Here is a 13,798-nt window from a genome sequence, read left to right on the forward strand (position 1 = left end):
AAGATTTGTAAGGTAATTTCCTAGTGTGAAATTCTTAGATCAAAGCATGTATATACTTTTATAGCTCTTGATTCACATGGATCAGTGTTTTTTGATTGTGAGGTATAATAAAAGAAATTTGAGAAATAAAACATGCTATTTAAAGATTAACAACATAGACTAAAACATCAAAGGCTCCGAGAAGTCCAGCAATAAAAAAGAAACCTGTGTTAGCTTAATGGAAAGATAAATATTTTTAACGACATAAAGACATTTTCTTCCCCACACAGCACGCACTAACCCATGAATGTGCTGGTGGTCTCCTTAAGCTTTATAACTTCTGTTTTCATGCTTTCAAAGGTTCTTCTACCCCAAGATCATAAAATAAGTCATCTATATATAATTTGAACATTTAAATCTTTCATCCATCAAGAATTTATTTTGGCATCAAGAACTTCCATGTTCCTTTTTTTAAAAATGAGAAGCTGATCTTCCTATTAGGATATATTGACAAGGTTTATCTCCTTATCCATGTATTAACATAATGCCATCTTTATCATACCCTAAATTGCCATAGATAACTACAGGTGATGCTAGTGGTAAAGAATCCATCTGCCAGTGTAGGTGATGCAGGAGACAAGGCTTCAATCCCTGGGTTGAGATCCCCTGGATTAGGAAATGGAAACCCACTCCAGTATTCTTGCCTAGAAAATCTCATGGACAAAGGAGCCTGGCAGGCTACTGTCCATGGCGTCACAAGGACTCAGATACAATTAGGCGACTAACACTACTACCCTGAGCTCGCTGTCCCATTATACCAAGCTCTATCACACCACACTTCTTAAATATTTATAAATGTATAATATATTTTCATAACACTAAGGAAATATGCTTCATTACTCATTTCCAAAATTTTTCTTGGATATCCTCATATGCACGTGTATTCATTCAACAAATGAGTTCAACATACTTAAGTAATTCAACATCCATGCTGTGATACATATGGAATTGAACTGAATTCATCATCCACATATGGTAGGTACTTATAGATGTTGGAATTTTTCTTATAGGTTAAGAAGGGAGAATTTGGTCAGGTTTCAAAATTCAAATCCTACTGGGATTTCCATAACAATTATGTTGAATTAATTTAGGGGAGACTTTTCCATACAAACTCTTTCTGTCCCAGAGTAAGGTTGGATATGAATTTACATAAAGTACTTGATTAAGCTGATGAAACTAAACCAGCTCATATGCAAAGGGTCTCACATTGGATGTAATTTGCAAATTTAATCCTCATAACCAACACATGAAATAGATAATATTACAATTCCTAGTTTACAAAGAAGAAAATAAAAACTAAGCAACTTGTGTCACACACATATGGGGATTTACAAAATCACACAATTTTTATTTCATAGGGTTTCTTTTTTCCCCTCTCATTCAGATTAAATGAAGAGTTCAGTCTTCAACTTCATTTTCCAAATACACCCCTTAACCATAATTTAGCTCTGTAAACCTCTGCAATTGGATGAATTCACTTTCCAGTCTCTGTGCGTGTGTGTTACGTTGCTTCAGTCGTATCCGACTCTTTGCAACCCTATGGACTGTAGCCTGCCAGGCTTCTCTGTCCATGGGATTCTCCAGGCAGGAATACTGGAGTGGGTTGCCATTTCCTCCTTCACGGGATCTTCCCGACCCAGGGATTGAACCCACGTCCTTTAAGCCTTCTGCATTGGCAGGTGAGTTCTTCACCACTAGTGCCACCTGGGAAGCCCTTCCAATCTCTATCCTGATCTATTCCAACCCACTGAAATAAAACATATGAACTTAAGAGTTTGGGGGAAATAAAATACAGTTTGCAAAAGATAATCTGAGGTCAAGGTTGGTTCCAGGATAATTCTTTTTAAAAAGGGAAAGAACAGTACAATTTTCTTTTTTAGGAATGGTTTTTCTAACATTTTCTTCATAACAAGTCAGTAAATCCAAAAGAATATGAGCATGTTTGTTAACTGGCCAATTCAGCCATATTTTGTGCCAATAAAATGAAACTTACTTCTCCAATTTCATCAGTTAAAGAACCACAGGCTCTAATTTGTTACCTTGAGATGTCAGTAAATGAAGAATTGAAACAATCCAATGTGTTGAGGTTAAAAGAGATTAAAAATGGATTTGGTGGGGGGAAAAGAACATATTTTCCTCTTCCCTTAAAATTGAGGTTGCATGGAGGGGTATTGAATAGCCCCAGAATACTTAGATTTCTAAGTTTATTTCATTTGCTGATCTAATATGTTAAAAAAAAAAATCTGAGAAAAACTGGTTGTTTATAGACCTAGTATTCAAACCACTTAACCGTTTGGTTTAAAATATTAAAGCACACATGAAAACATAGAAACTAGACATATCTTCTGTTCCCTCTTTCTTCCAACATGCCTGTTCTGCTTTTAAAAAGTTGTTTGTCCCTTTAACACAAAAGGTAACTAAAAACAACTCGATGGCAAATATTCCCATGATATGCCTCAAGTTATCCTAAGCAATAGTATTATTATTTTTTTCTAAAAAATAACTATGCTTCTCATATATTGGTTTTGCATGGCTTTTGCAGATATAGTCTTTAAGACTCTAGTTGGAAAGTTAATCAAGCGGGCTATTCCTTCTTAAAATCTTGACTAACAACCCGGTTATTCATTCAATAAATACTTATCAAATATTTATTATATGCCAAATACTGCGGCAGCCATGGGGTATATAACTGGATGAAATATAGTTCTTTCCTCAAAGAAGCTCAAACTAGTGCAAGAATGACACCATGGAGCTATGAATTGAAGCACACATAAAATTCTTATACAGTTGATATCTTGACTGAACTGTAGCCTACTGCTTGCTGCTGCTGCAGAACATGCAGACATGAGCATATCTGGAGATCTGAAGGGCAGTTTCAATAGAGGTTAGAAGTTTGGGTGCTGAGTAGCAGAAAATCTTAGTTGCAAGTGAAATTTCATACAAAAGGACATACACACACACATATATAGTGCAGGAAGTTACAATATACAATATTATAAATTAGTAGCATTCATTGTACTGTTACCCTAAAAAATGCTTTTACCCCTATTCTAACTTGACTAAATGAGAGCTCACAGCAGCAGGAACCTAGATTCCTAGATTTACGTCTTGAATATATTCCTCCACTAAAAGGTCCCAGGCTCTTTGGGGAGCATGACTTATTCTTGATTCTGGGCAGAAAAAAAAAAGAAGAAAATACAATGTATCTGGACCATTCTTTTGTGACCAGAAAGAAAGGATGGTTTTATAGCATGAAGGACAGTGCTGGAAGGGCAAAGGAGATGCTTGAAGGTTCGGTTTTCTCACAGAAGTTGTGAAAGCCAAAGATCAGAAAGTGAAGAACAATTATTAATAACCAGGACAAAGTGAGTTTGCAATTAGACTGAAAAGAGTAAAGGTAATATAAATTGCATAGTTACTATAAATTATATAAAATACTGTAATATACAATAGAAGATCAATAAAATAGGATACTTAAATTTGAGCTGATAGCAATAGTAATGGAGTGTTCACTGATGGATTCTTCAGAAGCTGGCTTTGGCTGTATCTGTGTAAGTCGGGCTACAAAGAAGGCAAGTCAACAGTCTCAAAAGTGAGTCCTTCTCTGATTCCTATAGGAAATCCACTCCATCCAAGCCTTTAGTGAGTTTTGCAAAGACTGACTAGAAATTTTCAGGGACACGGGACAGTGTCACTTTGGGTACCAGTGCCTGACAAGTGGAATCGCTGGAATTGCTGGAATCGCTCCCCAGCTCCACTATTCCTTCTTCTTCCCATCATCTTTCTCTTCCCTCTCCTGGATTCCCCCTCTGCCTCCTTCCTTCGAAGCCCAGAATCTCTCTACAGCGCAGAGAAATCTAGTTTGCTAAAGACCACATGGGGAAACTCACATAAATAGATCCATGCAGCTATTCAGAAATGCAAACATCCTCCAGTGTACCAGTGGTCCACTCCACCCTGGAAGGCAGTCGGTTATAAACAGCAGAAAACTCCCTGCTACACTTCCAATTAATAACTGTGTTACTATCTGCTTCCCATAGACCACACTCCTTGTTACAATTTTTCAATCACCTCTTAATGATCACAGATAATTTCTAAATTACTTGTATATCATTCACTCCAAAATGTGGATTTTCTACATTTTTTTAGGAATACATACAACACACACACAAACGAGTGCTTTCCTCTCACTATTTGTTCATCAGCCTAATAGCCTTGGGAAGCCAGGGGCTTCCTGAGGCCGGTAGTTTATCCTCAGGAAGTTATTTCCTGGTCAAAACGGAAGTAAACAGACATGTTAACCTGACTTTTAAGGTCATACTCTGTCCATGACTGTAAAGGGCAAATATTTCCAACATCAGGATATTTGTCCTGAAACGTGGGTTCCCAACCTCCTCCCTATTCCTTCTTTGCCTTAGATGAGCTCAGAAATGGGTCCTGTATCGTGAAACCTTCCAAACAACCCAAACAAACCCAGTGGGTGCACAGTGGCATAGAATGATAGCCTGTTTGTCCCTGACAACTCCAACTGCATGGGCTCCACAGAAAACCCAGTACAAGGAATATGCAGCCACTCCATAATTAATCGTTTTAATGAAAGACTGGATGCTCGAAGCAGATGGTAAAGAATCTGCCTGCAATGAGGGGACCCGGGTTCGATCCCTGGGTCAGGAAGACCCCCTGGAGAAGGGAATGGCTACCCACTCCAGTATTCTTGCCTGTAAAATTTCATGGACAGAGGACCCTGGTGGGCAACAAGTCCATGGGGTCACAAAGAGTCAGACACGATTGAGCAACTAACTCTTTGGATGTCTCAATGAAGTATTACTTTTAAATGTCCTTAAACATACATACACACACACACACACAAACACACAAATAAAAAAGCCTAATTTCCTTCTGAGACTATTACATGATATTTTTGCCATTCCGGGTAATTCATTTGGGAAGATAATTCCCTCAAGAAATTAAACTTAGTTCTTGAGTCTGAGACAGTACATGTCTAGGCTATACATAACCATTTTCTGGGTACTGAGCTGATGGGCTTTCCTCTACTTAAACTAATCCTCATATGAAAATGTGACTTCCTTATTCAATTGGGCACATTGAATCTATAAAATGCTCAGCTCACTAGATGTAATTGCTGCAGTTTTTCAAAAGTCACCTAACTTACAATTAAGCAGTAGCTTCAACAATAAATGAAACTTGATCAGGAAGCAGTAAATTGCTAATTTAATTACCAAAATGCATTAAGCCTCAAGAACTAAAGTCTTGCAAAGCATTCCTAAATGACCCTAAAATTGTCAGAGGTAGTTAAGTTTAAAATTTAATTTGTAAAGGCAAAACAAATTCTACAATAATTGGTCATTACCTTCCTTATACACCAAACAAAAGCTCCTGAAAACCAGTTCTGATTTTGGAATCTCTCTCCCCATAAGGTCCCCCATCCTACCTTCCAATTTGGATAAATGTCAATTTATAGCTATTTTAAATGAGATTTCAGGACTTCCCTGATGGTCCAGTGGTTAAGATTCTGTGATTCCACTGTAGAAGGTGCAGGTCCAATCTCCGGTTGGGGAACTAAGATTCCATATGCCTCATGACCGAAAAAAAGTCAACAAACCAAAAAAAACAAAACCTGATGACCAAGGAACCTTCATAGCAACTCTGAATGCAAACCTTCAGTCCTCTTACATATGAGAGAGAAATAAAATTTATGTATTTTTTAAAAAAGATTTCTTCAACGTCATTTTCTTTCTCCAGTTCTTTATAGTCCTCTTCCTATGTTATCATTCTGCTTCTCTTGTGTCACAGATAGAATTTCATTCAACTATAATAGACTGCTTCATGGCGTACTTCCAGTCTTCCAAGGCACGTGGTCTAAGATTGAGATCTACCACTTGTGTGCATTTCCAATTTAAGAGTAATTCCCTGGCTTAGTTTTAAGGGGAAAACAAGCAATACGACTATCCAGTACTTTAATATTACGTACACTATAGACCCTCTATCAAGATTAACTTACATATCAGTTTCAAACCCTAACTCTGTCTGGTGAAGTCTGTTAAGGCACAGTTATGGTTACCGGAAAACTAAAACTTCAACAGCACAATATAAAAGCAGCTTGGAATGTTTGACTTTTGCTTTCTATAACTGAGGATTTGAAGTCAATTTCTAGACTATACATGAAACAGCAAAGTGTTTCCATGTATAAGACCAGGAATTGAGACACGATTATGAGCTGGCTTTTGAAAGGGTACTTCTCATAAGTACTTTCAAAATATACTTTGATATAAACTTATAACAATGATTAGTATGAAATCCTCAGTACTTTATCATGGCATGTACAAAATAAGCATTAACAATAAATGTTAGCACTCAGGCCCAAAGACTATCTTTGTTACTTACTAGTTTTACATGACTTTGGGCCTCCCAGATTCTTTCCCAGTCTCCCTGTTTTCATCTACCAAATGGAAACATTTATGCCTACTTCACAAGAGAAGCAGGATGATGAAACAAAGTTGAATGCAATAATGTTCATGAAAGTACTAGTAAGAGCCTGAAATAAGTGTCCCCAAAATGTTTGTTGAATTTGCTGGATAGTCAAAAAGGCTTTTTGAGAAACAGAATCTACCTTGAGTTAAAAGCTTCATCCTTTTCATCCTGAATGATTCATGTGGATTTTGTCTGAGGAACATATTTAAGAAGTAAAAAGAAGATAATAAAAGAAGACAAAGAGAATAAAAACAAAGCCAGATGCCTGGACATTTTCAAAATAAGTCTATTTAGAATTGGTTTAATTCAGGCACTGAAAACATGAGAACCTGGAACTGTATAAATAAACTGGTGATTTTAGGGTTGCAGAAAGAATATCCCCACCAATTCTTCATAAATTAACTCATTTCACATGGTTCAGATGAAACATTTTTAAATGAACTTCTTTCGGGGAGTTAAAGGGGCAGTTTCACAAAGTAACGTTATATGAATCTATTGAAGGCTATTTGATAATCATGAGCTGACTTAAAGGGAGTGTTTATATCTCCAGAAGTGAATGTACTCATGTAGGTTGAAATCCTTTTACTATTTGAAGCAGCTACCCCCTCTCCATTGGAAGGACTGATCTCCTGGGGCTCCACCATCTTTCTCAAACTCTATTCTAAACACCTTGCCTCAGCTCTGCAACCAGCTCACAATAGGCAGCAAGAGAACAGGTGGGCAAACGAGAGTTAAATTGGTTCATGCTCCAAAGGCCACAGGGTTTTTACAGGTTATGCTTTCTTCCTAAGTGGAACATCTTTCACCAAAACATGACTGAGTCAGACTCCTGCTTGACAATGTATTAGGTGTGTAATCTTGAGACATTACTTTGCCAACAAAGGTTCGTCTAGTCAAGGCTATGGTTTTTCCAGTGGTCATGTATGGATGTGAGAGTTAGACTATAAAGAAAGCTGAGCACAGAAGAATTGATGCTTTTGAACTGTGGTGTTGGAGAAGACTCTTGAGAGTCCCTCGGACTGCAAGGAGATCCAACCAGTCCATCCTAAAGGAGATCAGTCCTGGGTGTTCATTGGAAGGACTGATGTTGAAGCTGAAACTCCAACACTTTGGCCACCTGATGCAAAGAGCTGACTCATTTGAAAAGACTCTGATGCTGGGAAACATTGAGGGCAGAAGGAGAAGGGGACAACAGAGGATGAGATGGTTGGATGGCATCACCAACTCAATGGACATGGGTTTAGGTGGACTCCGGGAGTTGGTGATGGACAGGGAGGCCTGGCATGCTGTGCGGTTCATGGGATCGCAAAGAGTTGGACACGACTGAGTGACTAAACTGAACTGAACTTGAGTAAGTCTCTTCATTTCTCTGGGTCACAAGTATTTCTTTGTAAAATAACTATATTAGGTCAGAAAATTGCCAGGGCTTTTTGTAGCTCTAAAAATTCTCTGATTCCATGGTTGTCTGGTTTGAAAACCAACACATATAAACAACCATCACACTTATAAATTGTGTTGTCAGGGAGTTCAATACCTGAACTTGAATGTGATTAAAAAGCAGCTGAATGAAGTTGACTTCTCAGCAGCCAACTGCATTTGGTCTTTGAACTAGATATTTTATTTTTCCCCAGTTCAAGGGAAGGCGGAGTCTTTGAGATGTCATCCTTAAAGCCACACCCTCATCCCCCTCTGCACCCCATTCCAAGAAAGAAGCCCAAACTCAGCTTCCTATTTCTAGGAAGCTTCTTCATGATCTAAAGTCAATTGATTTTGCTCACAGCTGAATGTGATTTCAAAGACCTGAAGGTCAAAGGCCATCCTTTCCTATACAAGAGAAAACATTCTGTGGATGAGACAGACTGAAAAACATGAAAACCATGGAAGAGAAAGAATAATAACACAACTAAAAAGAATTAAGCTTCAGCTTAGCTAGTGGTAAAGAGTCTGCCTGCAATGCAGGAAACCCAGGTTCAGTCCCTGGGTTAGGAAGATCCCCTGAAGCAGGGAATAGCTAACCACTTCAGTATTCTTGCCTGGAAAATCCCATGGACAGAGAAGCCTGGGAGGCTACAGTCCATGGGGCCACAAAGAGTCAATACAACTGAGTGACTTTCAGTTTCAGTTATTTCACTTAGGATGTTTGAATGCAGATTTTGTTGGGGAAAAAAAAATGGAAAGTCTCTAGCTTTCTACACTTGAACCCAAACACCTTAGTGTCAGGAAATCGGGAACTTAAACTGTTACAAGAAATATAACAGGTCTTAAAGAAAGCTTATACCTTATCAGAGAGAAAACAATGCAGGCTGCTAATTACTTGGAAGAGATGTGGCTTTAGAGTCACAAAATTAAGACTCATAAAAGATTTGCATGAGACTCTGGAACAGAACACTACATCATGTGAACTCTACCATTCTTGTTTGGATTGAAATCAAACTGTATCACCATCTAGGGCCGTCTTCCTAGGAACACAGCCTTGTGACCCAAAGTGAATCATAAGTTGGAACTTGAGATAGCAAAGCTATAAGTCCTTAGCAAAGAAACTGACTTAAGTGTGAATAAATGTGATGCCTCAACTATTAGGGTTGGGTGCTAAAATGCTTCAAACCTGAGATGAGATTGGTCCTGACTGTCCAAGAAAAGCTAAAAAATAAATTAATCAATTAAAAGGTTGGGAAATCTGTGGGTCTGTAATCCCTCACATCTTCCAGAGCTTCATGTGAGAATATGCAGGTACCATAATGGGTCCACTCTGACCAGGCAACACAGGCTGGGCCATGAGCCCTGCTGGTTCATGGGATTTGTTATGACGGATTCCAGGCCCAGTTCTGGCCCCCAGGCATCTCAGGAGAAGCATTCAGCCACAACCTGGCACTTTGTACGGCCAAGACTCAGCCTCTCACCACTGTGTATGACCTCCTCTCAGAGTTGGAAGCCAGCACATGAAAAGAACACTTCGTGATGGATTAGATTGGGGTCTGAAGGTCAGGGAGGAGCTCCCCCAAACCCATTTTCACATGTTTAAGTCAATGAGTTCTAGTAAATTTACTGGGCTGTGTAACTATTGGTACCACCACAATCCAATTTTAGAAAGGTGTCATCTCCCCAAAAGGCTCCCTCAGGCCTGTTGACAGTTAATCGCCATTCCCACCGCCAGCCCCAGGTCAGGGTGTTTGCTGTGCGTCCTTCTCTTCCCCCCACTCCAGGTCCTCAGTCTATTTCCCAGTATACGCTGAACAGAGGGGTCACCCACATTTCCCGGTGAAAGACAGTGCCTATACCATCAGCCAGCTTGTAGAGGTTGGACACAAATGCATACATGTATGTACCCACACACATGCACACACACACTACCCAGGGAATGACGTAACACCCTCCTCATCCAGCCCATCAGAGAGAAGTCCAACACTGCTCCAAAATGCTTCCAACCCAGCTATTACAGGGATGGCCACAGTTTTCAAAAGCTGCAGGAAAACTGAATATTATCCTCCACAATAGATACCATGTTTAGAACAGTATCACTCAGACCCTTAAACTGAGAATCCTTGCTGTGCTTCCTGAAGACAATATCCTTGAATTCAAAGGAGAAAAATCATAAGAGGGTCAAAGAACTGAAGAAAATAACCATAATCAAATAGCTTTGGAAAAACCAGGCAACTACACACTCAATTTTTTTTAATATCAAAGGTTAAATATAGTTCTAGAAAACTTTGGAAAGAGAATCAAAGAAGCATTTTTCAATGTGCTCTTCTGTAGCGTGTGTAAGAAATCAATGTCCACCTTTTGTTTTCTTTTGTTGTGTGTTGCAGAGAGTGGTTACCTAGGCATTTTCCGGTAGGAGGAAACCTACATGCAAACAGGTAAATCCACCTTGTGGAGGTCAGAGAATGTGACGCTCTGATCACTTATCCTGAGAGGTGGACGTGGGCTCTGTCATCTGTAAACTGAGGAAATAGGCACTGGCTATTACGCTTCCATCTTGAAAACCCAGATCCATCGTATGAGGCCATTCTGTGGCAAACAACCCTGAAACACACTTAAATGTAACTAATATCCACATCAAATTCATTTTTTAATATTTAAAAATTTTCACTGATGGAAAAACAGCAGCAAAAAAGATTCATGCAAATAAACAGCAAAACAGCACATTCTTTTAAATTTTTTTCAGATAAGCAAAAAATGGATAGTAGGATGAAGTGCTTCCATTTAAGACTTCAGAAAAAAATCTCATACCAATTTAGCCCAGTTGCTAAAAATTCTGTTTCATATGAATATCACAGTTTCTTGTTTTTCTCTCCTGAAAATGCATTGTGACCAAAATGTATAAAACATTGGCTGAGCCTACACCAAAAGCATCTTCCTAAGAAAAAGGCAAAATAGAAATGAAAAATTTGAATCCCTATAGTTTATTTTGAAGCATAAAAAGCAGACATTTTTTAAATGCTTGAAATCCCACAGTCCCAACCTTGGCAACGTAGCTCATATATTCTTTCATTTTCTACTTCTGAAAAGGAGAAAAAATAAGAGAACTTAAATCCATTGGCTAGAATCAATTCACCTGATTCACACATTACCTTAACTGAATTTCAGAAATAATCTAATCCCCACATTTGAATTAACAGGCAGAAAATTAAGTTTAGACTGCTACCTGATTCTTTACTGCATTAAGAAGAACACACCAATCTGTTTGCCATACACTACAGTAAAACAATGCTAAGGCATTAAACACAAGGGAATACAATCCAGTTTTAAAATATATTTATCCATCAATCTGGGGATAATTAACTCAGAGAAGTTAACTTTTATATGAAACACACCAAGTCAAAGAATACCCAAAGAAGACACACACAACAGAAGTAAACTCTCATCATTAATGTAAAAAATGTAGTGCAGATCAAGAACAATCTAACAGGTTAAATGACCAACACCAGGCTGTGAGTACACTTTCTGATATTATAAACAGCAAAAATTAAGCTTCTGAAACAAAGACTGGAAATGCATTTCCACAACACCCTGTACATATCAGGAAAGTAGGCTCTCTATAGTGTCATGAGGAGTCAGCTGACACCCCATAGTCTTTCATTACAAATGGCATTCATGTCTTCCACAGACCTTCACTCAACCATTCATTTAGAAAGAATTCTTCAAAAAATAACTCATTTAATTGTGTGTTTCGGATTAACATAAAAGGAGCTGAATCCATAATTGGGTCAACTTTTTACCAAATAACTACTACAGAATCAATTATTTCCACACTCAAACAAGTAAGTATAACTGAAAAGCTTCTCAACTATTGGGAAGCAGTTAAATTCCAACACGTGTTACTACACATAGTCAAATTCTTCATCAAGAACACCAGTGCAACCCATCTTCGTTCTGACAAGCAGCAATTCTCACTTAATTTTTTAAAGAATCAAGCCTCTTCTCCTGCTCCCCAATATTGGGGACTGGTTCAGGTTCTACAAATCACACAACTATGACCTTACCATTATCAAAATCCCAAATTCCAGGTGTGCCTATTTTGAAAGTTCTTGCAGGAACTTTCAACTACAGCAGAAGGATTTTACAATCATAATGCTTCCCATACTGAAAACAAGACATCATTTATAAACATTCGCAAAAGTCAGCCTATTATACTTTGACAAAATAACAGCATTTACCTTAAACTGCACCAAAACAACTTTAGTAGACACTGACAACAATGCAATAAAAGAGAAAGCCTTGGCCTTCCCATTTTTGAGAATCTCATATGCTCCCACTCAGCAGAGCAGATCTGAGACGCACACATTTTATATGTCTTCCAAATATAGCCAGCACTGTGATGAAAGCGTGAGAGATAATGAAGACCAGATGCCTACCTTCGCTGGTAGCCACATTCTTCTGGGCTTGGGTCGGCGTGTGATCTGTACTTGAACTCACGTCGGATGAGATGCTTGAGCTGCCTTTGCCTAGAGAAAACAAGAACGAGGAGCTTTTGAGTTTTGTCATTTCAGGACTGGACTGTGCCTTCCACTCCATCTCACACCAAGCCATATCACTCGTTTCCAAGAAAGGAGCCATAACACTAAGAATGAAGTTTATTAGTTTTCTGGCCTCATGCATTAAATATCTTTGGGGAAATATCTGACCCATGCCATAACAGAGCTAAAGCCCTATTATAATATGGCTTGACTATAAACTCAGACAATTATAAGGTATTGTCAAACATGATAACGTAATATAGTTTTGGCATATATGTGAATAAGAGAGTACGAGTGGGAGACACATCTACAGTATCAATTTTTTCTTTGCAACTATAAACTATACATTTTCTGGTAAAGGACAAAAGCAAATCTAGGAATGAGGCATCATCCAAGGGGCAAGAGCCTGCTGGTTCCAAACAGCTGCATTGCCTTAAAAAAACAAATTCCCTAATTTAATGGGTTCTTCGTTAAAACAAACAAAAAACCTGCTTTGTTCTTCTAACGCAGGGCTTCTTAAACGGGGATGCCTCCTCCTCAAGTGAACATCTGGCAATGACCGGTTTCATTTTTAATTGTCACAATGGGGGAAGGTGCGCTCTTGGCATCTAATGGGTAGAGGCCAGGGAAGCTGCTCAAAGTCTGACCGTGTGTATTGACAGCATCCCACAGTTTCAAAAAAACAATCCAGACCAGAGCATCAACTGGGCTGAACTTGAGAAATCCTGGCCTAAGTAACCTAACCTCAGCTGACAACTGACTTTCTGCTCTTCTAACTTTAAATTTGAACATATGTCAATACATTAATACCGCTGAACATTTTGTCTCTCAATCATGTCTGACTCTTTGTGACCCCATGGACTGTAGCCTACCAGGCTCTCCTGTCCATAGGATTCTCGAGACAAGAATACTGGAGTGGGTAGCCATTTCCTTCTCCAGGGTATCTTCCCAACCCGGAGATTGAACCTGGGTCTCCTGCACTGCAGGCGGATTCTTTACCATTTGAGCCACCAGGGAATGAAAGTCTACAAATATAACACATGCTGGGTAGGGAGGGAAGTGCCAGTGACCACTGGGCAGAATTCTGAGATGATCTCCATGGTACCTGCTACAGACCAAATGGCTGTGTTCCCAAAATCTTATGTCTTAAAAGCTAATCCCCAGGGTGATGGTTTTAGGAGGTTATTATAGTCTTTGGAGGTGATTAGATCATGAGAGTGGAGCCCTCATGAGTGTGATTAGTGCCCTTATTTAAGAGACCCCAAAGTGCCCCCCTGTCCTTTTATCATGTAGAGACACAGGGAAAAGAT

The 13,798-nt window shown here is 38.9% G+C and overlaps 1 protein-coding gene across 1 annotated transcript in view; it reads right to left on the minus strand.

Annotated features, from left to right (window-relative positions):
* The window catches only part of FBXL7 (F-box and leucine rich repeat protein 7), a 430,644-nt gene that overhangs the window by 301,290 nt on the left and 115,556 nt on the right, over positions 1–13,798 (minus strand). The window contains exon 2 of the mRNA XM_061129320.1: positions 12,387–12,476. Coding sequence (XP_060985303.1) covers positions 12,387–12,476 — 90 coding nt within the window. The remainder of the gene's footprint in view (positions 1–12,386; positions 12,477–13,798) is intronic.

Source organism: Dama dama, chromosome 25, assembly GCF_033118175.1.
Source record: "Dama dama isolate Ldn47 chromosome 25, ASM3311817v1, whole genome shotgun sequence".
Taxonomy (NCBI): Eukaryota; Metazoa; Chordata; class Mammalia; order Artiodactyla; family Cervidae; genus Dama; species Dama dama.